Source organism: Phascolarctos cinereus, unplaced genomic scaffold (genome assembly GCF_003287225.1).
Source record: "Phascolarctos cinereus isolate Bilbo 61053 unplaced genomic scaffold, phaCin_HiC Scaffold_5;HRSCAF=322, whole genome shotgun sequence".
Taxonomy (NCBI): domain Eukaryota; kingdom Metazoa; phylum Chordata; class Mammalia; order Diprotodontia; family Phascolarctidae; genus Phascolarctos; species Phascolarctos cinereus.
In genome coordinates, this window is record NW_027555958.1 from 21,294,510 (window position 1) to 21,318,024 (window position 23,515).

General features: G+C 46.7%; 1 protein-coding gene across 6 annotated transcripts in view; it reads left to right on the forward strand.

Annotated features, from left to right (window-relative positions):
* The first annotated feature begins 788 nt into the window (after positions 1–788).
* The window catches only part of LAT2 (linker for activation of T cells family member 2), a 47,258-nt gene continuing 24,531 nt past the window's right edge, over positions 789–23,515 (forward strand). The window contains exons 1-3 of one of the 6 annotated variants that reach the window (XM_078154716.1): positions 789–1,222; positions 22,040–22,146; positions 23,297–23,333. In XM_078154716.1, the coding sequence (XP_078010842.1) occupies positions 1,017–1,222; positions 22,040–22,146; positions 23,297–23,333 (350 nt within the window). In that variant the 5' untranslated portion in view covers positions 789–1,016. Of the gene's footprint in view, positions 1,223–5,035; positions 5,108–22,039; positions 22,147–23,296; positions 23,334–23,515 lie in introns of those variants that run through there. The other 5 variants (XM_021005635.2, XM_021005634.2, XM_078154717.1 and 2 more) reach the window with 5 other exon arrangements.

A 23,515-nucleotide genomic window follows, 5' to 3' on the forward strand; every position in this document is an offset into this window, starting at 1 on the left:
CTGCTCCTCTCTGGGCCTGAGTGTCCTCCTTGGTAAAATGAGTAATAATTGGACTCAATTATTAATGAATGAATAAATGAATGATGAAGCGTACTGCCTGATTAGAGAGGTGATGGGCTCCAGGAGGGGGTAGATACTTTTGGACACGGCCAATAGGAGAATTTGTCCTGCCTGACTAAGCATATTAGTCACAAGGGTTTGTTTTTTGTTTTGCATTTTTTAACTGGGGAAAGGTGGAAAAGAGATGAAATAAATGCTTGTTAGTTAGAAAAGCACCTACTAAGTACTTGCTATAGGGCAAGCATTTTGCTGAAGGCTGAGTGGGCTTTGCTCTCAAAAAGATGCAATTTTAACGGAGACACGTTGAGAGGAGGAGGTCACACAGAAGAGGGCTGATGAGGAGTCTTCAGAATATATCACAAGGGTAGAGGACAAGGCCGGGGATCCTTAGGTTAGGGTCAGAGGTGAGAGGACAGGGGCCCCCTCATCTCTCCTCTTTCTCCAAAGTCGTACCATATTGCCTCATCTGCTATTTGTCTCTCCTATATGAGTCCCTTCTTGACCAGATTATGAGCTTCCTGAGGGCAGGGCAGACCACCTAGGCACTTGCTTCTTCCTTGGTGGCAACGCAGGACTAGAACCCAGGTCTCCAGGACTCTTCCCACAGAACATTCTGAGCCTGAGGACCTGGGCCTACGAGGAGGCAAAGACCCTGCGAGCTCACGGTGCATCCTGGGAGCCCAGGAATGGAGGAAGATGGTGACAAGCAAGAAGGGACTTTCCAGGGCATCCCAGCTAAACCAGATTGAGGCATCTGGAAGTTTCTCTCTCTGTCTCCTCTCCCTGCCCTCTGTCTGTCTCTCTTCTATTTTTCTGTCTCGGTCTCCCTTTTTTTAGCTCTTCCCCTTTCTGTTTCTGTCTCTTCCCCCCTTCTCTGTGTCTCTCTCCCCAGAGACTCTATTTTTGTCTCTGCTTCTCCGCTCTTTGGGGTCTGCTTCACGTTTCTTGGCCTCTGAATGTCTCCCCCTTCCGATGTCTCTGTGTCTCTGCCCTCGTTCATCTCCCAGCTAGCCGGTCCGGTGGAGGGGCGGATGTTTGAGGGGAGTGATTCAGATGGTGACAGGAAGCCAGCAGACTGCCTGCCATCCTTCTGTGTTAGTGACAACAGAGAGAGCAGAGAGCCATGGGCCTCCCGGAGTGAAGGCAGCTGGCAGGTTCCGAGGTAAGTGCTGCCCAGGAGAGAGAGGGGCCTGCAGAGGCGGGGGGGGCTTGCCCCAGCAGCCGGGCCTTCCCAGGGCCTTGCACGACTCTCGGCTCTTCTCCCAGGGGCAGGGGGGAGATGGGTGGCAGTAGTAAGGCAGGGCTGGGGTGCCAGGGCTGCCAGGAGCCATCCAGACCCCTGCCTCAATACTGCTCCCTGCAGGAGCCTCCACACTTGTTGGAAAGAGCAGCCAAAGCAGCTGCTACCCAGGGGCAGCAAGCAGGAACGGAAGAGCCTGCCAGGGCACCATCCTGTTCCATGGCGGATCAGCCCTGCTACAGGGGCAAAAGCAGGGGATGGCCCGGCATGGGAGATTCCAACCCTGCCCTCTGTGTAACCTTGGGCAAATCACTTACCCAGGGGTGCCTCAGTCTTATCGTCTGTACAAGGAGCAGCGCCCAAGGCCACTCAGATCTCTGAAGTGCTGTGCTTCTACCAGGCGATAAGCCTACTCTCTGCTAGGTCCAGGGGCACAAATACAAAAGTAAAAGAGGCCCTGCCCTCAGGGGCTTACATTCTATCTGGAGAGACAGCATTTACATAGCTCAGGGTAGGGACTGGGTCTGGAATTATGCTCCGGTGACCAGTGCAGGTCAGCGGTCTTTCCACAATTTAGGGGCTTAGAAAAGTGCCTGATTTGGCCTAAGGTCATGCAGCCAGATCGATCAGATCTGTAACAGGTCGTGTTTCGAGCTCTGAAGGGAGTTAAGGAGAGGCAGAGATGAGGTAGGGACATGACAGGGATGGGTGATGGCCAGTTCAGAGTCGCAGAGGAAGGAGATGAGTGAGGCCAGCTTGGCTGGACCCCGGAACGTGGGGAGGGGATTCAAGTATGTAAGTCTGGACAAGCAGGCTCGCGCCACGGCGTGAAGGGCTTTAAACGCCAAGCGCACTTCATACTTGACCCCCCTGGAGTCTGTTGAGCTGGGCAGTGACCTGGTCAGATTTATACTTAAGGAAGTCATTTTGGCGGCTGTGAAGAGAAAGGCAAGAGTTGAGCCAGGGAGACCGGTTAGGAGGTCATTACCAGAGCCCAAAGGAGAGGGGAGGTGAAGGCTCTGGACCCCAGGGTAGTAGCAAGGAGATAGATGTTGGGGAAAAAGAACTGGCAAAATTTGTCAACTAACTGGGTCTGGGGGGTGGTGAGGGAGATGGAGGAGTAAAGGATAACTCTGAGGTGACAAACGGGGTGACCGGGAAGATGGTGGTGCCCTCCAGGAAGAAGATCCACCAGCCCTCGTCTGCCATTTTATCTGGCACGAAGCCCCACGAGGCTTAGCTTGGAGTTCTCCAGGTCTCTGTCATGAGAGCCTAGGGCAGAGTTTGGGTGAAATGCGTGCCAGGACACCAAGGCGGGTGAGGCTGGTTTACTGATACTCAGGATAGGAAGGTACTGAAAGATACAGTCAGGATATGCTGGAGGCAGCTCAAACCGGCTAGCTGGAGGCAGTAAGTGCTACAGATCGGGGCATGATTTATCGTTCTGTTGATCGTCTAGATATGGGGGGTGGGAACCTGCAGCCCCGAGGCCACCTGTGACCTTCTAGGTCCTCACTTAAGGATCCCTGTATCCCCTGTTCCCCACCCCTGTATCTAGACTTAAGGAAGTGGTGGAGAAAATGTGGATAACACAGGTTATACTTTAAAGTGTGTTGTGGGCACTTTTTTTTCTCTTTCTCTGAGTACTGGCAGTTTACCAGGGACACTGCATGCAGGCTCTCTTACCCCTACTGTCCTATGGGGCACCATACAGTGGGGGGACCCCAGTGCGATGTGCTCTCTCTAGTCAAAGACCTAGAGCCCCCGTGGGCCCAGGCTTAGAGTTTTCAGACCAAGGTACAGCTGTGGCAGCTGTCACATCACCAGTGGGGTCAGGAAGTCTCTAAAAAGGAGGGAAGGTCTCTAAAAATGATCCCGGGGGCCTCCTCTGGATAGGGAACATGAAATTATAAGTAGGCTGCCTCAGCAAGCTCCCTGGAGATTCTGACCGGACTTGGGATCTGACAGAGCTGAGGCTGTGTCTTGAGAACCCAGAAACCCCTCCATGCCATAGGGAGGAGATGGAGGGAGAGAGGGAGGGACACCTCAAATGGAGTCAGAGGTCCTAAACCTGCCAAAAGGATTAGAATTCACATCTAATCAAAACCATAGGCAGTGGGAGCCTCGCGTGAACCAGAGACAGCCCTTGGACGGTGGGGCCAGACTGCTCTTGCAGGTTATGGTATTGTAGACCCTTTTCTTCATTCGTCCTTTTGAAGGCCAGGCCATAGCCACTGAGTGAGTCTGCTGGGGAGATTAGTTAAGCCACCACCACCACGTAGCTAGAAGCAATTTAGGTAGTTAGCACTCTTATCAATGTGATGAGTGAAAAAGGCTAGATAAGGGGACCAGGTCCCAAGTTCCAATTTTTACAACACTGGTTTAGGAAAGAAAAAAAGAAAGAGACGATCCTATCTGGTGTTTTCATGGGCCGGTACTGTCTTGGTTCAGATGTTCAGTCGAGTCTGACTCTTTGTGACCCCATCGACCGTAGCGCGCCAGGCCTGCTAGCCTCCCCCATCATAGGACCCAGCAGCCCTGGGGAAGGAAGAGATAGCATGAGTAGAATTACCCTCATGTAGATGCAGAAACTGAGGCCTGGAGAGATGAAGGCCCATAGTCACACAGCTAGTAAGGGTCGAGCTGAACTCTCGTGTGTCAGGGAGAATGTGCTCCTTCCAAGATTTGTTTTTTTTACCTCTCTTTGAAGCCCCAGCACCCAGCTGTACACAGTAGGTACTTAATAAAAGCTTGTAGACTTGACTAAATCTATAATCTGCTGACAGCGTTAGTAAAGGGGGTACCTGTCAGACATGCAAAAACACTCTAGCTTTCAAGGTGGACGGGACCTCAGAGGCCACTATCCAGTTCCTTCATTTGTCAGAGCAAGAAGCAGAGACACAAAGTGACTTAGTGACAGTAAGTGGCACAGTGCCAACTTTCGAACCCAGGACCTCTGACTACATTTGATGTCTCCCTCTATCCATCTCCTCACTATGGCATGGAGGGGTTTCTGGGTTCTCAAAGCAGAGCAGGAGCTCTGTCAGATCCCACTAAGCCAAAAGGTTTAGAATTCAGGGTCGGTCAGCTGAGGTCCAGCCCAGACAGATGCTAAGGGCTATACTCTGATGCGCCATCTTGGCTATAGAAGAGAATGCAATCTACTTCTCTAAACCGAGTTAGTATTCACCCTGATGAAAGTATGGCTGCTTAAATCACCAAAGTATTGAAAACAACATAAACATATGACATTATGCCATAATACCTGGCTTGAAACAATGAATAAACATTTATTAAGTGCTTGCTATGGACCAGGCACTGTGCTGAGTGCTGGGGATACAAAAAGAGGCAAAAGACGGTCCCTGCCCTCAAGAAGCTTACAGTCTAATGCCGCTAAATATAGGATTTAAGAAAAGAAACTATATGTGTTTTTTTGTTTTGTTTTGTTTTTAGGCAACTGGGGTTAAGTGACTTGCCCAGGGTCACACAGAAGAAAGCTATATGTTAAAGAAAGCCCACAGGAGTAAATGGGAAATAATTAATAGAGAAAAGGCACTTTTTTTTTTAAGCAGTAAGAGGGGTTGGGGAAGGCTTCCTGTAGAAGGTGGGATTTTAGCTAAACTAAAAGGAAGCCAGGAATGTCAGTATGTCGATGGGAGGAAGGAGAACATTTCAGGGAGGGGGGACAGACAGAAAAATTACCCAGAGCTAAGAGATGAAGGGTCCTGTTTGTAGAACAGCCAGGAGACCAGAGTCGCTGGATTGGAGAGTATGTGCTGGAGAGTAAGGGGTAAGAAGACTGCCAAGGTAAGAGGGGCTGGGCTATGAGGGGCTTTGAAAAAGGCCAACCCAATCAGAACCTACCAAGGGAGCCAGTGAGCCTTCAATAATTCTCAGATCTACCTTTCCTGCTCCAGTCTCTCTGCGGAACTCCAATCTTGCATTCCCAGCTGCTGTTCAGACATCTGGAACTAGACGTCCAGTAGACATTTTAAACTCGCCGCATCCAAAACGGATCTCATGATCTTTCCCCCCAAACCCTCCCTGCTCCTACCTTCTTGATCACTGTTTCAGGCAACACCTTCCTCCTGGTCCCCAGGCTCACGAACCTCAGTCATCCTGGACTCTGTCTGTCACCTCCCACATCCATGCTGTGGCCAAGGCCCTTCCACTTCTCCTTTGCAGCCCTCTCCAATACGCCCCCTCCTCTCCTCTGATTGTGCCGCCCCTACAGTGCAGACCTTCATCACCTCATGCCTGGAGTAGTGCATTAACAGCTGCGGGTGGCTGCCTGCCTCGGGCCTCTCCCACTCCACTCCATCCTCCCTCCACGCACTAACATGATTTTCCTAAAGCTCCGGCCCAACCGTGTCACCCCCTTACTCAGTAAACTCCAGTGGTTCCCTGTTGCCCTCAGGATTAAATGCCAAATGCCCTGTTTGATATTCAAAGCCCTTCGTAACCTGGCAGCCTCCTACCTTTCCAGTCTTCTTACATCTTACTTACCAACACATCCTCTTTGATCTAGTGACTCTGGCCTCCTGGCTGTTCCATAAACAAAACCCTCCATCCCTAGGCTCCTGGCCATTTCTTTGGCTTGGATTCCACGCCTGGAATGTTCTCCCTCTCCTTCCTGGCTTCCTTTAAGTCCCAACTAAAATTACACCTTCTCTAAGAAGCCTTCCCAAAACCCTCCTAATTTCAATGTCTTCCCTCTTTTTAATTACTTCTAATTACTTTCTATTTATCCTGTTTGTAGCTTGACTGTATGTATTTGTTTGTTATACCCCCATTAGATTGTAAGCTCCTTGAGGGCAGGGACTGTCTTCTGTCCCTTTTTGTATTCCCAGTACTTAGTATAGTGCCTGGCACACAGTAGGCACCTAATTAATGTTTATGATGGATTGAGTATCTAGATCGGGGTAACAGGATGGTGTGGAGGCTCCAAAGATGGTGCCCCAGCATTCTCTGTCTAGGACGAAGTTCTGCTTCTGATGTGAAGGAGAGGTGTGTGCTACTTTTCAGGAATTCCAAGATAAAGATTGGTGGGGAGTAAGGGGTGACCTGCCACCTTGGCTTCCCAGGCTCTGTTTATACAGCTGCTGTTACCTCCTGGCCCATATTTGGCTGTGTTTGGACTGAGGGGTCTGCTGGGTTGAGTGCATCAGCAGCCATTAGAGATCCCACCCAGACCTTGTTTCTGAGGGGATTAGAGTGCAGGGATGCTTCACTTTGGGGAGGGGGCTGTGGACCCCTTCTCAGAATCATGTTTTTAAATGCATAAAATGCATTGACTGGCTGACTGTTGTCCGTTCTCAAAGAGGACACAGGATACATAGGATGACAGAGGAAACCAATTATATTGACATGAATTTATCAGGATATTGGGGGGACAAAGTAAGTTTATGGATCCCAGGCCTTGGACCAGTGGGACTGTCCATGAGACTGTGCGAGGGGAGGCTGTCAAACCCATTTGTAAGCCCAGTGGGGCAGATTCACTATTTTGGAAGCTTTCTCTGGGACTCACTTTACTTTAAGGTCACAGCATTAAAAAGAAACAAATTCAGAGGTAGCATGATATAGTAGAAAAAACATTGGACTGGGGTCCTGACTATTTCTAACTGGATGATCTTGGATAAGTCACTTTCCTTATCTGGTCCTCAGTTTCCATCTCTGTAAAAGGAAGCATTTGAAGTGGGTGAGAGCCCTTCCTGTTCTGACACATGTAACACTCAGCCTTGGGTGGCTCACTTGACTCCAGAAGGTCAGGCTGATGCAGGTGCTGGCTGAGAGACCACCCCCATGGTCCCTCCCCAAGCTGTGGGCTGAGCCCTGCCCTGCCTCCAGCCTGTTCCACTCTGGGCTTTCATGTTCTCTCTGTTAATTTAGCTCATACAAAAACTGCCCACTTCCCTTTCTGCTATTTTGGTTTCCCAGGGGGATTGACAAAACATGGCCCACTTTGTGGTCTTGTCTGGTGTCTTCTGCAGCCTTTTTCTCCCTACACCCGCCCTCCTTGCGATGGGCGTCCTCCAGGGTGTCCAGGCATGTGGGTTCCAAATTCCCTCCTCCTCCTTGTGATTCAGACAAAATACCTCCCCTCCATCAAGTCCTGACCTACAACCTCAAGGAGAGAGATTGATCCCCACCCCTCGGTCACCTCTGTTTTGGATGCTTCCTGTTTTGCATGTTTCCTTCTCTAGAGAATTTGTAAATCCCCAAATTCTCTCCATGGGGTGCTTCACACAGAGGCCTCATCGCTGCTGCACACCATGCCCTGCAGCTGAAGGCTCTCCCTGCATGAGTTCCCACATTGGGCAGTCAACACCTCTCCAAATGAGTGACTATCGGGCAATGTGAGCGATTATTGGGTAGCAACCTTCACGAGAGGGAGAGGGAAAGGGAGGAAGCCCATGCAAAGGACCGAAGTGCCTAACGGAGATTTCTATACAGTCAGCAAAGGCCTCGGAGGAGCTAAAGGCAAGAATGAGTGATAGGAGAGTGTGGAGGTGCCAAAGCCAGATTTTAGTTTGTCCAGGGATGCATCTAAGTGTGGGCCAGGCACCGTGCCAAACACTGGCAATACAAAGAAAGGTAAAAAAGCAGGTCCTGCCCTCAAGAAGCTTACATTCTTATGGGACAATAGCATGTAAATAACTAGATACACGAGTAGGCGGAAGGCAGTTTGAAAGGGGAAGGCAAAGCAACTGTGGGGGGATAGGAAAGGCCTTCACAAATTGAGTGTTGAAGGAAGATGGGGAAATTAAGAGGTGGAAATGCAGGCAGGTGGGACAGCCAATGCACAGGCCTGGAGATGGGAGATGAGTGTTGGGTGAGAAAAACCACTAGACCAGTTCAGCTAGAATTTGGGGATGGGCAACCTGAGCTAGATCTTAGAGTATATAAAGACTAGAAAGATAGGAAGGGACAAAGGTATGAAGAGCTTTACATTCCAAACTGATTCTGGAGGTAGTAGGGAGCCATAGGGCTCATTGAGCTGGGGGCGGCCCAGTCACCCCAGGGTGTTGGCAGCCAAATGAAAGATGGACTGGAGTGGGGAGAGAGTTGAGTCAGGATGACCAACCTGAAATTTATTGTAGTAGTCCAAGCAAGAGGTGATGGAGGCCTAGAATAGGGTCGTAGTTGTATTTGTCAAGAGAAAGGGATGTAGAAGAGCTGTTATGAGAGTAGAAACAACAGATTGGATTCTTGGGTCAAGTGAGCAGGAGGATGAGGAAACACTAGAAATAGGAAGTTTGGGGAGGGAAGAAGACTTGGGCAGAGAGGCAGAAATAGTGACATCTGTTAAGGACATCCTGAATTTTTGAGGCCTGCATGACATCCTGTTTGAGCAATCCCAGAATCAAATGATTGTGTAGTTCATCGGAGAGACGAGGGCTGGATGCGCAGATCTGGGAATCGTTGCACAGAGATAACTGAGCAAGGGAGATTTCTAATTTCTAATTTATGAGAGATAATAACGGATCACCAAGAGAAAAAAAAAAACGAAGAGAAGACAGCCCAGGATAGAGCCCTGGGGGGCACTCACACCTAGTAGGAGTGATATGGATGAAGAAAGAGCAAAATGGACTGAGAAAGCTCAGTCAGACACGTGAGAGGAACACCAGGGGAGCACAGTGTCAGGCAAACCTAGTGAAGAGAGAGTGCCCGGAAGGATCAATGGTGGCAAATTCTGCAATGACATCCAGGAGGATGAGGATGGAGAAAAAGCCACAAGTTGGCAGTGGAGAGGCCAATGGGAACTTTGGAGAGGCCACTTGCAGTTGAGTGATGAAGCTGGAAGTCAGATTCTACAGGGGAGGCAGAGTAAAGACCCTAACAAGGAGGAAAAGGCCTTAATTATTAATATAGCTATGTGTAACTGTCTATGCACCAGCAGATTCTCTAGCAAGCAATAGCGAGTCAGTTACATTCCCCAGGGAGGAAGGTTGGTGTCGGCTATGAAATTCTAAGGAGCAAACATGGGCTTGTGCGCATCATAAGAAAGACCATAGAAACCACAGACCAGGTGCTCTGAGGAGAATCGTGATGGCAGTGGTTTAAGGGGCCCTACGCGCCACATCTGAAAGGGGCAGAGCAGAGAGAACTAGCTTCTGCAAACGCCCGCGTGGCAATGGAGTTCCATGGGTTCACTGGCCACATGGGCTTCTCTCTCTCAAAAAAAGGGATGTCATCAAGGTAGTGGCCACTTTGGGTCTGAGTAATGCTGCCTCAAAGAAGAGCTAAGCTAGACAGGAAGAAGGAGAAAAGTTCAGGCTGCCTTCCCTGGGCATTCTATAAATATAATAAATTTTTATTGGTGAATATTCATTATAACTAATTAATTATTAATTGTAATGATGCTAATTATAGCAGCTGGCTATTTCTATAACATTTAAAGTGTTTTATGTATATTTTCTCATTCTATCCTTACAACAACTTATTTAAGTAAGTATTACATATACCCCCATTTAGCAAGTGAAGAAACTAAGGTCTGAGTGAAATTAAATGATTTACAAGAGTTTCAAGGGTCAAGTGACAGGTTAGGAAGTGTAGGCAGCAAGGTAGACTAATCTTTCTATTAGTTCAGCAGTGAGAGGGCAGAGAAATACAAGATGGTAGCAAGATGTAATAGCAGAGTAAACAGGAAGTTTTCCAAGGATAGGGAACACCTGAGTATGTCTCTAGGCAGAGGGGATGGAGCCAATAAACAGATAGGGAAAAAATAACTGATAATTAGAAAAACACAATTTAAAGCAACTCTGGGTTCTACTTCACACCTGTCAGATTGATAAATATGACAAATATGACAAAAAGGAAGAATGACAATTGCTGGAGAGGCTGTGAGCAATCAGGCACCATTCATGAACATCCTTTGACTGTAGCCATTCACCCATTTTCAGATCCACCTAATCATACTATCGTCACCCTCTCCTCCATGGAATGGAGACGTCCGTGTCTCCATCTTTTCCACAAGGCTAGAAAGACTTGATCAAATACTTTGCTAAAATTTGGGTAGACTCTACCTGCAGCATCTTCTATGACCTCTAGGTGAGGTTATTCTGGCATGACTAATACATGACCTACTGAAAAAGAAGTCAGGCTCTTAGCATCGCTTGCTTTTCTAGGTATTCATGAATCAACTCTTTTGTAACAGGTTCTAGATTTAAGGGTGGCCGACAGTGCCTTGTAGAAATAGCTGGGAAGAGAGAGAAGAAAAGACAGGGTGGAGAAAATTGACTAACAGAAGGAAGAGGACAGATGTAGGCAATGTACTGGAAATCTATCACCTCCTCTTCCCCACCCCCTTTTTGCCATCACCAGCTCTGCTTTAGGTCTCCCTCACGGATAGGGTTGGGGGAAATGTGTTTTCTAAGAGTTGTGTATAATATTGCAGAGTGACACAGGGCAGTCATGTGGGTACTGCACCAGCAGATAAGAGGATTGAGTCTGAGTTTTGGTTGTACCACTAATTTGCTCTGTAACTTTGTACAAGACATTTTCCTTTTCTGGGATTTTGTTTCTTCCTCCAAGGAGAGGGGTAGAGGAAGAAGATGGAGGAGGTGATGGAGGAGGTAATGGGGAGAGAGAGAGAGAGAGAGAGAGAGAGAGAGAGAAGGAAGGAAAGATGGAGCGGGGAGGGAGAGGAGGAGAGGGAGAGAAAACAGAGTGGGAGGAAAAAGGAGGAAGAGGGAGTGGGGAAGAGAGGAGAGGACAGGAGAAAAGGGAGAAGGGACAGAAGAGGAGAGAGAGGAGAGAAAGAAAAAGTAGAGGAGAGAAGGGTAAAAAATGGGAGGGGTGGGGAGGAAAGAGGAGAGGAGAGGAAGTATATACAAGATAATTCAACATGGTAAATATGAAACAGCTAGGAGATACGTGTTGATAAATTGATTTGGGATCAGAGGACCAGGGTTCAAAACCTGACTGTTACTTTTTACCTATGTAACCTTGGTCAAGTCATTTAACTTTCCACAGGCCTGTTTCCTCCTCTTCAAAAAGGCAAGCTCAGATGAGATGGCCTATGAATTCCCTTCCAAAATTAGGTCTACAGTCTTGGGTTATTGCAGTCTCAACAGCCTTCCTTCCTCCCCCGCCTTGCCTTCAAAGTGCTAGAAAAATCTATTACTCCCCCCACGACATCTATTCATTATTGACCAAACATTTATTAAGCTCTCTCTGTGGAAGATATAAAGATGAGTAAGAGGGCAGGCAGTATAACAAAAACTCCTTTTTTTTTTTAGCCTAAATTTAACTTGGAAAAAGTACACAGGCTGAGTTTAATGTTCTTCCACGACTTACTCAGCCCTCCCAAATGTCATGCTACTTGGAAAAAACTGTGCATCCTGGAACACCACCTTCTGACTCACTCAGTTCTTACAAGGGGTCCAGGAGGAGGGAAGTAGATGGGAAGCCTTTAGATGCCCTGTGAGGCTAAGCCAGTGCTAGCTGGGGAAGAAGGGAGCAGGCTTTTTCTCAGCTAGCAGAATAGGAGGCCACCTGTATATTTGAATGAAGTGGAACAGGAAACCATTGATTAAGTGCCACACAGTGTGCCTAGCACTGAGAATCCAATTAGAAAAGCCAGAAAGGAAGGCTCTCTTTCCCACAAAACTGTCACTCCATGGTGCCTGCATTCCTACCATTAGGGCATATTTTTTTGGGTTGACGGGACAAAAAGAGGCCTTATAGGCTTGAAGATGATGCTTAAATTTGAGCTACCCTCAAGACGTTCAAACCGTAATATCCAGATGCACACCTCAGGGTGTGAAAGGAAGAAACAAGTATTTATTAAACACCCTACTATGTACCAGGCACTGTAAACGCGAAGCACTTTATGAATACTATCTCATTTGGTCCTCAAAACAACCCTGGGAAGTAAATGCTATTATCCCCGTTTTATAGTTGAGGAAAACAAGGCAGACAGAAGTCAAGTGACTTACCCAGAGTCACACCTCTGTTAAATGTCTGAGGTCGGATCTGAACCATCTGGAGAATGATTTCAATGCCTTTTAAGGAAGCACTAGCCTAACTTGCATGGGGGTGAGGGGTTAGAGTATTGCACTTACCATTTCCTCAGCTCTAAGACAAGGATTAAATTAACACCTGCTTCCCAGGGTTGTTGTGAGGATCAAATGCGATATTTGTAAAACTCGTGGCACAGTGTCTGGCCCATGGCTTAATGAGTAGTTACTCCCTTCCCTACTTCAGTAACAAATCTTTCCGTTAGTCAAAGTCATTTCCAGAGTTGGGTTTCCTTTTGTCATTTCTTCTCCTTTGTGGAGAATAAAATGATCATTCAGAGGGAATCACAAATTTTTCAACTGCTCTGCTAGTAGATGCCCAGAGAGTTGAAACCACCCCCATTACTACAAGATCTTCCTCCTCTGCCAAGTTTATGATCTGTTTCCCAAATTCTTCATCTAATACCTCCTTCTGCTCAAGTGGTCTGTAGTTTACCTCTGGTGCCCACCAGAAAGGGCCAGGGTATGGGCTCAGATCCATGGAAAGTGCTCCAGTCCAGTATATCAGGGGGTTCCCTTGATTACCCTCAATATATAAACTGCATCAATAGCATTCCCTGGATACCAGTCTAGGTATGCACATTTGTGAGGGATCTAATTCTCCAGTGTGAAGCACTCCTGGCGTGGAAATGTGCTCTTTTAACTCATCGCGGTCTTGGACAGTTGCCAAGACACATAGAAGTTAGGTATCTTTCTCTATTAGGTGTCAGAGGTAGGATGTGAGCCTGTGTCTTTCCTGCGTCGTAGCTTAGCATTCTGAGAGGCCAGGAAGCCTCCATTCTCAGTCTAGCTACCCTCTCCGAAAAGGAAGTGTAATTAGTCTTGTATGCGCTCTCCTTGATGAAGCAATGCTGACTTTTGATGATTTACTTCCCTTCCTAAGTGCTCACATCTCTTTTTAAATGTCTGAGAATTTTTTTTCCTGGAATCAATGTTAAGTTCAGTGGCTTATAGCCTGCAGTTTCTTCTCTCTTCCCCTCTTTAAAAAGTGGGGCATTGGCCCTTGTCCAGTCATGTGGTCCCTAGTTCAGCCATCACTCAATCCTCTTTGCCTCAGTTTCATCATCTGTATGATGAGCTGGAGAAGAAAACGACAAAGCACGCTGGTGGTTGTACGTTTTTCAACTCTTTTTTATTTTTTTGTCTCAGGGCACTTGAATTTTCTCTTTAAGTCAGAGTAGAAATTCCTTTCCACTCTTCTTTGCTGCCATCATGCCAGCCATGGTGCATACAAATCAGCCTGAGGGCTGTACTTTAAAAGACTGGAAGGGGCTGGGTGGCTCATGAACTTTGTCCTACTTTGTAATCAGCAACAAAGTGTCTGCCCTCCTTTGGCTTCCAGTTTTGGAAATGTGAGACCTTGGGTAAGTCACTTCTGTGAAAAGATTAATAACCCCTGCTTTGGCTGCCTTGTAGGTATGTGGTACGTGGATGAGAAAGGGCTTCAAGCAAATTAAATGGGTCACTGTTTTGATCTGGTTTGCGTGGGCCTTACCTGGCCCCAAAGGAAGGTGTCAAGCACTCCCTGCTCCCTGCCAGATTTTATGGATCACCTAGTCCCCGCCCATTTTAAGCTGGCCCCAGGTTGTCTCCTCACTTCCAAATGGCTGAGAGGGGCTAGGTTGTCAGCTGGAGGTTGTGATGGCTCCATTTGCTTCTGGGGAAGGAGAAAGGAGATCTCTTGACTGTCCTAGAATGGTGATTCTTGGGCTCACTTAGAGATCCAGTCGTGTCTTCCAGAGACTAGACAAGCACCAGTAAAAAGCTTTTGTGTTGACACTTCTGCATCTAGCTAGCCTCTGGGTGAGGTGGGGCTGCAGGTGGTCAAGATTTGAGAGACAAAATGCACCTACTGAAGCTTCATTTAATCAGACTAATTTCCTGACATCAAAGGAGTTTGCGAGTTGGAGGTGGGAGGCAATTTTGAAATGCTGGACCATCAGCATGAGAGACAGCACTTGATCCAGAAAAAAGGCAGGTTATGGAGCAAGCAGTTCTGGGTTCCAATCCTGACTCTGCCCCTGGGCACTTGTATGTCCTGGGTCACTTCTCTCTTCCACAAAAGGAGGATTTGGATTAGTGCCGGGAATCTTTCTTGTATCCTGGGCAGACCCCTTTGGCAGCAGTCAGGAAGCCTATGGACCCCTTCTCAGAGTAAGGGTCTTAAATTCATAAAACACAGGGTATTACAAAGGAAACCAATTACATTGAAAGAGTTATTCAAAATTTTAAAACCCCAAACTTGCAGTTAAGTTCACAGAGCCTCTGATGCCTTTGGGATCCTTGAATCCCTAGCTGAGAACCACTGAACAGGATGGTGTCTAGAGGCCGTTTAGCTCTGGATTCTACGAAAGCAGCCCGGGATGAGATTACAAATGAGGGATTTGGGCAACCAGCAAGCCTTCCAGGGCAATGAGTGCTGGGGTTATCAGAAACAGGAGACTCGGGAGCGTAGGAGGGGCATAGGAAGCTGGCACCAAAATAGAAGGTCCCAAAGAGAGACTTGACAATTTTGCCTAAGGCTGCCTGGCTCCCATTGCCTTCCCCCAGCAGCTCTAAAGCCCAGCAGTGAGGCCGTGCTACCCACAGAAGGGGTAAGGGGCATGAGGGCATTTTGCAGCCCTTCAGGTGGGCTGGTTTATGGAGAATGGGGGACGGGGGAAAGATTGGGGCGGAAGAAACATTGGATCAGTTCAAAATCGCAGAATATGGAACGTCCATACTGGGAGACAATATAGAGATCACTGAATGCAATCCATTGTTTTTACTGAAGGGGAAGCTGATGCCCAGAGAGGGGATGTGTCTTGTCTCAGGTCACACAGTGATTTGTGGACCGAAACAAGCCTCTGCCCTGAGTTTCCTGGCTCTCAGCATGGTATGCTTTCATTTGGTTACAGATTAGGAGGAACTCAATGAATGAATCAATACATCAACAAGCATTTATTAATCAACTACCATACCAGGTACTGTGCTAGATGCTAGATACACAAAGAGACCCCAGAGGCAGCTCGGTGGCACAGTGGCTAGAGCACCAGCCCTGGAGTCAGGAGGACCTGAGTTCAAATCCAGCCTCAGATACAAACCACTTACTAGCTGTGTGCCTCTGGGCAAGTCACTTAACCCCATTGCCTAGCCAAAAAAAAGAGACCCCTACCCTCATAGAGCTTACACTCTACTAAAGTATATGCATATGTAGGTGCTTATGTTATTACACAAACATCGTGCATATGTATGTATATGTAAATATATGGTGTATATCATACACGAGAAGAGAATTTATACTTTTCATATTAATCCATATGATATTCATTACACATATCATATGGATTAATATGAAAAGTATAAATTCTCTTCTTGTACACGTGTATGTGCTTATGTATGTGTGTATATACATGTATCTTTATCACACAAACGTTGTTCATATATGTAAATATATAGTACATATTATACACAACTGTGTGCTTATGTATATGTGCATACACATTTATATATATCACATAAACATTGTATATATGTACGTGTATATATGTATATAGACATATATATGTAGTATGTATATTATACACACACATGCAACAGGCAGCTAGGTAGCCCGGGGCACAGAGAGCTGGATTTGGAATAGAGAAGATCTGAATTTAAATCCTGTCTCAGACATTCACTAGCTGTGTGACCCAGGGCAAATCGTTGAATCTGTCTCTGTCTCTGTGAAATGCAGATAAATCATCATAGGGTCATGATGAGGACCAAATGAGATCACATATGTACAGGGTTTTTGGAACTTTCAAAGTGTTATCTAAATGCTAGTTATTATCGTTACACATACATAAACATGCCATGGCTGGAGGGAGAGTGGGGGCAGGGAGTCAAGCTCCTCATCAATTAAAAGAACATACAGAAGCAGGGAAGTTAGGAAGAAGGATGGCCTTCAGGGAAAAGGAAATATCATACATTGTGTTTTGGACGGGTTGTGTTGGGAGTGTCTATGCAACATCCAAGGGAAATGTCCAGTAGTCAGCTGGAGTGGTGGGACTAGAGCCCAGGGGATAGATGGGAAGTTTTTATCTGTATGAGGTCCATGGATGTTACGTTGGGGCCAGCTTCACCAAAAATGACCTAGGTTCAAAAGAATCCTAACGTCAATTTTTAAAGATAAATTCAGTTGGGAGTGAAGGCGGGCCAAGGAAGACAGGTCTGGAGACTGAGCAAAGACCCTCCCTGAGGAAGAGGGAAGAGAACTCGCTGAGGGTGCTGCATGTAAGCTTCTTAAGGACAAAGATTCTCTCTTCTTTTAATCTTTGGAGTCCCAATGTCTATCACAGATCATATCATACAGTAGGTGCCTAATAAATGTTGAATTGAACTGAATCAACAAATGGGGAGTAAAAAATAAGAATTCTATATTGGTTCGACAGGAAGTGCTGTTTCCTTCATCGAATATCTTCCAGGTGGTCAAATAGAGTCCTGGGCCTGCTCTAATGAATAGAGAAGAATTATTTATAATTAGCAGATAGAGCTTGTGTGTGCTGATAAATTGCACTAAAGTAGCTGGAAGACTTTTTACTGGAAGGTTTTTTGTTTTTTGTTTTTTAAGTAGAGTAAATAATCTCCCTGCAATTTGGTTAACCTGCTTAATTAGCAGTTGTTAACCAATTAATTGAAGGACTTACGCGTAGGTCTTGCCTGCTGTAATAATCACAAATGTCAAATTGATAAGGTCTGAATCAGGAAGATTTTATTGTGTTTTTTACGGTGCTCTCTCTAAAAGTTGACTCTACAGCTGAGTAGCTTTTCTGCATGGGAACAAGTCACTTTCCTGCTCCAAGATTCCACCTCTGTAAAATGAAAGGAGTGGCCCCTTTTCAGCTCTGAAATCCTAGTCATGCCGTGATGATAATGCATGATGTGGGAGGACGGAGGAACTGGAATTATCATTTGTCTTGACTCCTTCCCGCTTTCCTACTGCTGCCCTCTCTGACACTCCCCTTAGAGTATTCCCAAATCCCTCCCTTCACTCCCATCCCCTCAGTGTGACTCATCTGATTAAAGAAGTTCACATCAAAGTGTGAATGACTTATAACCTTCACCTCCCCAAAAGTAAGGATATTGAGAAGGAAGAAGCTTGGTAGGATTTAGATTTTTTTTTCAAGATTTTTTAAAAAAAGATTCCAAAAATTTTCAGTGAACAAAAAATGATTTTTTCTTAAGCCTCTGTATCAAATATGCTATAGAGTCAAACCAAACAAATTCCCTCATAAGCTATGTTCAAAAAAGGTTTGCCTCATTCTGTGCTAGAGGGAGTCCATCCCCTCTCTGTCTGCTGCAAGCTGCAGCATTAAGGCGTTAGATCTTAAAAGATTATTTGCTGATTTAGTAGAATAAGAGAAAGATTTCTGAATGTGTCCTTGAGCCTTCTCTGTTCCCCTTGCCCACCTTAGACAAGCTTCCTTCTTTACTCCCTCACCCCCAATGTGACCAAAGAATACATTTTTTGATCATCTACTCGTAAAAGGTGGATAAATCTTTTCAAACTCTTTAGTCAAGCATTCGAGGTCCCTCACAAACTGGTCCTAACCTACCTTTCTAGCCTCATTTATCGTTACTAGAGTGTAACGGAAAAGCCTTGATCCCAGAGTCAGAAGATCTGATTTCAAATCCCATTCCTGATACCTACTGCTTATGTGATATTGGGCAAGTCTATTCATCTTCCTGGGCCTCAGTTTGCCTATCTATAAAATGAGAAGGTTAGACTGGATAGCCCCTGAGGTCCTTCCCTTCCAGCTCCAGAGCGTTTTATATACCTCCCCCCGCCCCCATACCAACACTCCAAGTCAAACCCACTGCTTACTGAAAACCTCCTACACTTTCCCACCTGTGGGCTCTTCCTAATGCCGTTCTCCAAGCCTAGAATGCTCCTGGCCCCTTCTCTGCCCATGGGAATCCTAATTGTGTTTCGAGGCCCTGCTTAGATGCTCACATATCTCATAGAGATTTTTCAGTTCCATACCGAATCCCTGAACACTGGGGGAGATACCACATTTAGCTAAAGCTTAATCCTTGCCTTCAGGAAGCTTCCAGTCTAGTAAAGGGATCTCTCTCTTTCTCTTTTTCTCCTTCTCTGTCTCTCCTTCTGTGTCTCCATGTCTCTCTCTGTCTCTCTCACACATACAAACACACAAGTTAACTATAATGCAAAATAATACAGGAGAAAGGTAGAATAGTGAATTCTGATTGTTGGACATATCTCCCTTTCTACCCATAAGATGGAGTCATTCTTAGTGGTGGTTATCGTGGAAGGCTGCCTGAAGGAGGTAGCATTTGAGTTGAGGCTTAAAGGATGAGTAAGGATTCACCACGCCAAGGAGTTGGAGGAGGGGAGGCATTTGAGGCACAGGTAGTATTAATCTGAAGGTCTAAAGGGAGGAAAGTATAGGTTGTGGCCAGGAGAGGGTGAGAAGTCCAGTTTGGCTGGAGCATAGAGTGCATAGGAGGGAACTGTATGAAAAGAGCAATGACAGGTAGTGGGAGGCTTTGCTTGCCAGGCGGGGAGTTTGACTTGGACTTGGGAGACAAGAAGTCACCACTGAGAGGTTTTGAATGAAAAGAATGATGGAACGGAAACTGTCTGGCAAGAGATTAGATCGGAGGCAGGGAGAGAGCCAACGGGGGCCGGCCCATTTTCCCATGTATTTCTCTTACATGTTATATGTGCCTACGTATTAATTTATGTATGTGCTGTCACCTCTGTTAGAATGTAAGCTCCCCGACGGCAGGGACTATTTCATTATTTTTTGTGTATAGAAGGCTTCCGTAGCAGTCTGTCGCAGGGGAGGGTGCAATGAAGGTTGTCAGCAGGGAGGTGGAAAGGGCTTGTTCCTTCACCAGTGGGAACAGACAAAAGAAGTTGGAATGGTGGAGGGGGTAGACTCATCTACACTTGTCATCTAATTATTTATGGGGGAAGAGCCTGAGAGAATGTCAAGGTTTTGAAGATGAGAGACAAATCAGTAAGTAAGCCAATTAATAAGCATTTATTAAGCCTGGCACTGTGATAGATGTCAACATATTAAAATGAAGCAGTTCCTGCCCTCAGGGAGCTTACATTCTAACATGGACAACAACGCATACAGAAATTAATATATAGACATATATAATATATAAGAGAAATGCATGGAAAAAGTATTGGGGCAGGGAGGTCACTGACAAAAGGCTTCCTGGAGAAAGTGCTGTGGGAGCAGAGCTTCAAAGAAAACAAAGGTCGCTAAGAGGTGGACGTGATGAGGAAGTACCTTCCAGGCACAGAGGAGGACCAATGCAAAGACATGGAGGTGGGAAATGGAACAGCAAGGAAGCCAGTTTGACTAGGCTACAAGTGCAGGGGAGTAATATGAAAAAAAAAGGAACAGAAACAGAGAAGGCAGAAAGAGGGGCAAGTTTGGAGAGGAAAAGTGGTGAAGCTGGTTTGGGATGTCAAATGTGAGTATTCAGTAGATATCCAGGCAGAGGTGTCCTGTGATCATAGCAGTTGGAATTTAGTCAGTCAGTAAACTTTTACTAAGCACCTACTGTGTGCCAGGCACTGAGCTAGGAGCTGAGGATACAAAGAAAGGCAAATGACAGGAGCTCACAGTCTAATAGGGGAGACAACATGCCAACAACTGTTTACAAACCAGCCACAGACAGGATAAATTGGAGCTCAACAGAGGGGAGACCCTAGCATGAAGGGGATCAAAAAAGGCTTCTTGTGGAAGGTGAGATCTTAGCTGAGACTTGAAGGAAGCCAGGAGGTGGAGATGAGGAGGGAGAGACTTCCAGGCATGGAGGACAGCCAGAGAAAATGTAGAGTTGAGAGATGGAGGCTCTTGTTTGAAGGGCAGCAGGAGGCTGGTGTCACTGGATTGAAGAGTATGCATTGAGGCATAACATGTAAGATGATTGGAAAAGCATGATTTTTATATTTGATCCTAGAAGTGATAGGAAGCCACTGGAATTTATTGAGTAGATGTGTGGCATGTGTGGCCCTGCAATTTGGTAGGATTAGTTTGGCAGCTAAATGGAGGATGGGTTGGAATGAGGGGAGACTTGAGGCAGGCAGACACTCCCCCACCAGCAGCTATTGCAGTAATCTAGGCATGAGGTAATGAGGGCCTGGACTACGGTGGGGGCAGTGTCAGAGGAGAGAAGGGGGTATATTGGAAAAATGCTGCAGAGGTGAAAACTACAAGAGATACTGTGGAAGTGAAATCTGCAAGAGATGCTGCAGAGGTGAAATCCACCAGAGATGCTGCAGAGATGAAATCCACAAAGATGCTGCAGAGGTGAAATCTACAAGAGATGCTGCAGAGGTGAAATTGATAGGCCTTGGCAACAGATTGGATACAGGAGGGTGAGAAATAGTGAGGCATCCAGGCTGACACCTAGGCTGGGAGCCTGAGGAACTAGAAGGATGGTGATACCCTTAAATATAATAAGGAAATTAGGAAGGAGGAAGATTTGGAGAAGAAAGATGAGTTCAGCCTGGGGCATATTGAGTTTAAGATGTCTATGGGACATCTGGTTAGAGATGGCAGTTGGAGATTCGACAATGGAGGTCAGCAGAGAGGTTTACAACAATCCTCATAACAATAGGTACTATTATTGTTCTCATTTTATAATTGAATAAACTGAGGTGCATAGAAGTTGAATTGTTTGACCTAGGTCATACAGCTAATAAGAGTCTAAGACAGGATTTGAACCCAGGTCTCCATTACTCCAGAGGGACAGACCTCTACCTACACCATGCTAGAGCTCAAGAGAAAGAGCATGGCTAGGAATGTTGGTTTGTTCATCATTGGTGGAGAGGTGACAGTGACTATAACAGGAGGTATACACACACACACACACACACACACACACACACGTATATACATATACATATATGCATGTATATGTATATAGTTGGCAAAGGAGTGAGCAGAGAGAGAACAGAAGAAAATGGAGGAGACAAGAGAGGAGGTGCTTAGGTCCTTGCCTTCCAGCTCTCTTTGGGGACACACAACCCTGACTGAAACTATTACAAGAGGAAAAAAAATTTAAATTGTTTGGTCCAAACTTATGATTTCTTTGGGGTAGGGAACTCCTGCAAAGAAACTCTCTCTGCCGATGCAGCTCAGTATCTCATTTCAAATTGGAGGGTTACTTAACCTGATCTGTTTCTTCATCTGTAGAATGAGGGGGGTTGAATAGAAGGCCTCTGAAGGCTCTTCCTTCAGAGGTTATGTATGAGCCTATTATCCTGACATTTCACCTTTCCAGGCCTCAGTTTCCTCAACTGTAAAATGAGGGAAGGGGCCTTTTCAGCTTTCAACCTGCGACCCCCTGAATTCTGCAACTTAGAACATCAGAGTTGCTTGGGACAGAGTGAGGTTCAGTGATTTGCCCGGGGTAACACAGGCAGGCTCTATCAGAGAACCTGGGTCTTCCTCACAGAATGGTTTATCTGTGCTAGACTGCGAGGTGCGGACTCCTTAAATGTGATGGAAGCTGTCAGAGGCAGGGGGGTAGTCTGGAGTGCCAGAGAAGCAGAGACCATCTATGGCGTTTTGGAGGAGAGCATGGGAATCCCAGTAGGAGAAGGCTTCCTACAGAAGTGGGAGCTGTGAAGGCCCTCCCAGCCCCAGGAAGGGAGCAGGGGGCTCCTTCACTTCCTCAGGTCACTGAGCCTTCTGGGCTCATATTGCAGGCAGAAGACTGCCAGAGACATGGACCATGCCGAGCTGCTTGGGGCCGGAGTCACCCTTCTGCTACTCGGGGCTGTGGTGGGCATGTGCGTGTGGTGCCCTCGCTTAGGTAAGGCACCCAAGTCCCCCAGGCTCCCCCTAGTCAGGTCCTAGCTCTATGTCCCTGCCCTTTGCCCCTGGACAAACCTGCTCTGCCAACTGTCTCCTCAAAGGGAATGAGTGTCTCCTTTCCTCTCTAGTCCTCCCCGGTGGAGCCATGGGCTTTTTTTTTTTTTAAGCCAAGGGCTTCTGCAAGGAGGATGAGGGGAAGAGTTAGAGGTCCTTTGGCCCAGGAATAATAATAACAATTATAGTTATATAGACATATTATCTCATTTGATCTTCACAACAACCCTGGGAAGTAGGGGCTTTCATTATCCCCATTTTACAGATAAGGAAACTGAGGCAAAGAGAGGCTAAATGACTTGCCCAGGGTCACACAGCTAGTAAGTATTTGAGGCTGGATTTGAACTCAGGTTTTCCTGACTCCAGGTCCAGCGCTCTATTCACTGCAACCCTAGCTGCCTCTAAGGTCCAGCTCGAAGGCTAGACTTTCCTTTAAGCAGAGTCTGGAGGGCCATATGGCATGTTATGGTGGGGATTCCTTTCTGGGAATGAATTAGACTGGTTGGCTACTAAGCTCCCTTCCAATTCTCAGATTCTGGGATCTTATAACCCTCGCTATCTACTATGGGGCTCAGCTTTCTCTCCTATAAAATGATAGGGGGAGCCAGTAAGTTAGTGAATCAAACAATTATTAAGTGCTTACTGTATACCAGGCACCATACTGGGTAGGACTCAGTGACCTTAACTAAGGTTCTCCTCCTTTCCATTGCATGGAAAGTGGGAGAGACCACCCAGTCCAACCCTTTGCTTTAGCAAAGTAGGAAACTGAGGCCCAGAGAAATGAAAGGACCTGTAGTAAGCAGCTAACTCGGGTTTTGAACCCAGGTCCCTTGATTCTAAATTCTCTCCACTCAGTGCCTTTAGGATACGCACTTTGGGGTCTTTGTCTTAGGGACCACCTTTCTACCTCACATGTCCCATCTGGAGCCCTCTTTGACCAATGTCCTACCCTATAGCTTGGCCTTGGGGCCTCAGGGCTGAGGCCTCTCTCAAGAAGCCTGCTCTTTGGGAGGAGCCCTCTGGGCCAGGCCTCCCTTTGCTGCTAGACTCCCAAGGCACCTTTTCTTCTCCTAATGTGGAATTTATTCTTCCAGGTACACGAAGGTCCAAGCAGATCTTTTATGAGCAGAGGTAAGTCCCCTTCCCGCTCACTGACCCTACTCTGAGTGCCTGCTGGGGCCACGGCATGGCACTGGCCGCAGCTGATCCATCTTTCCCCCACGGGCTTCTGCATCCATGGGTGGCCATGCATTTTTTGTGTATCAGTCCCCAGCTGTGCCACGCACAGCCTGGGTGACCACGGATGAGGCCCT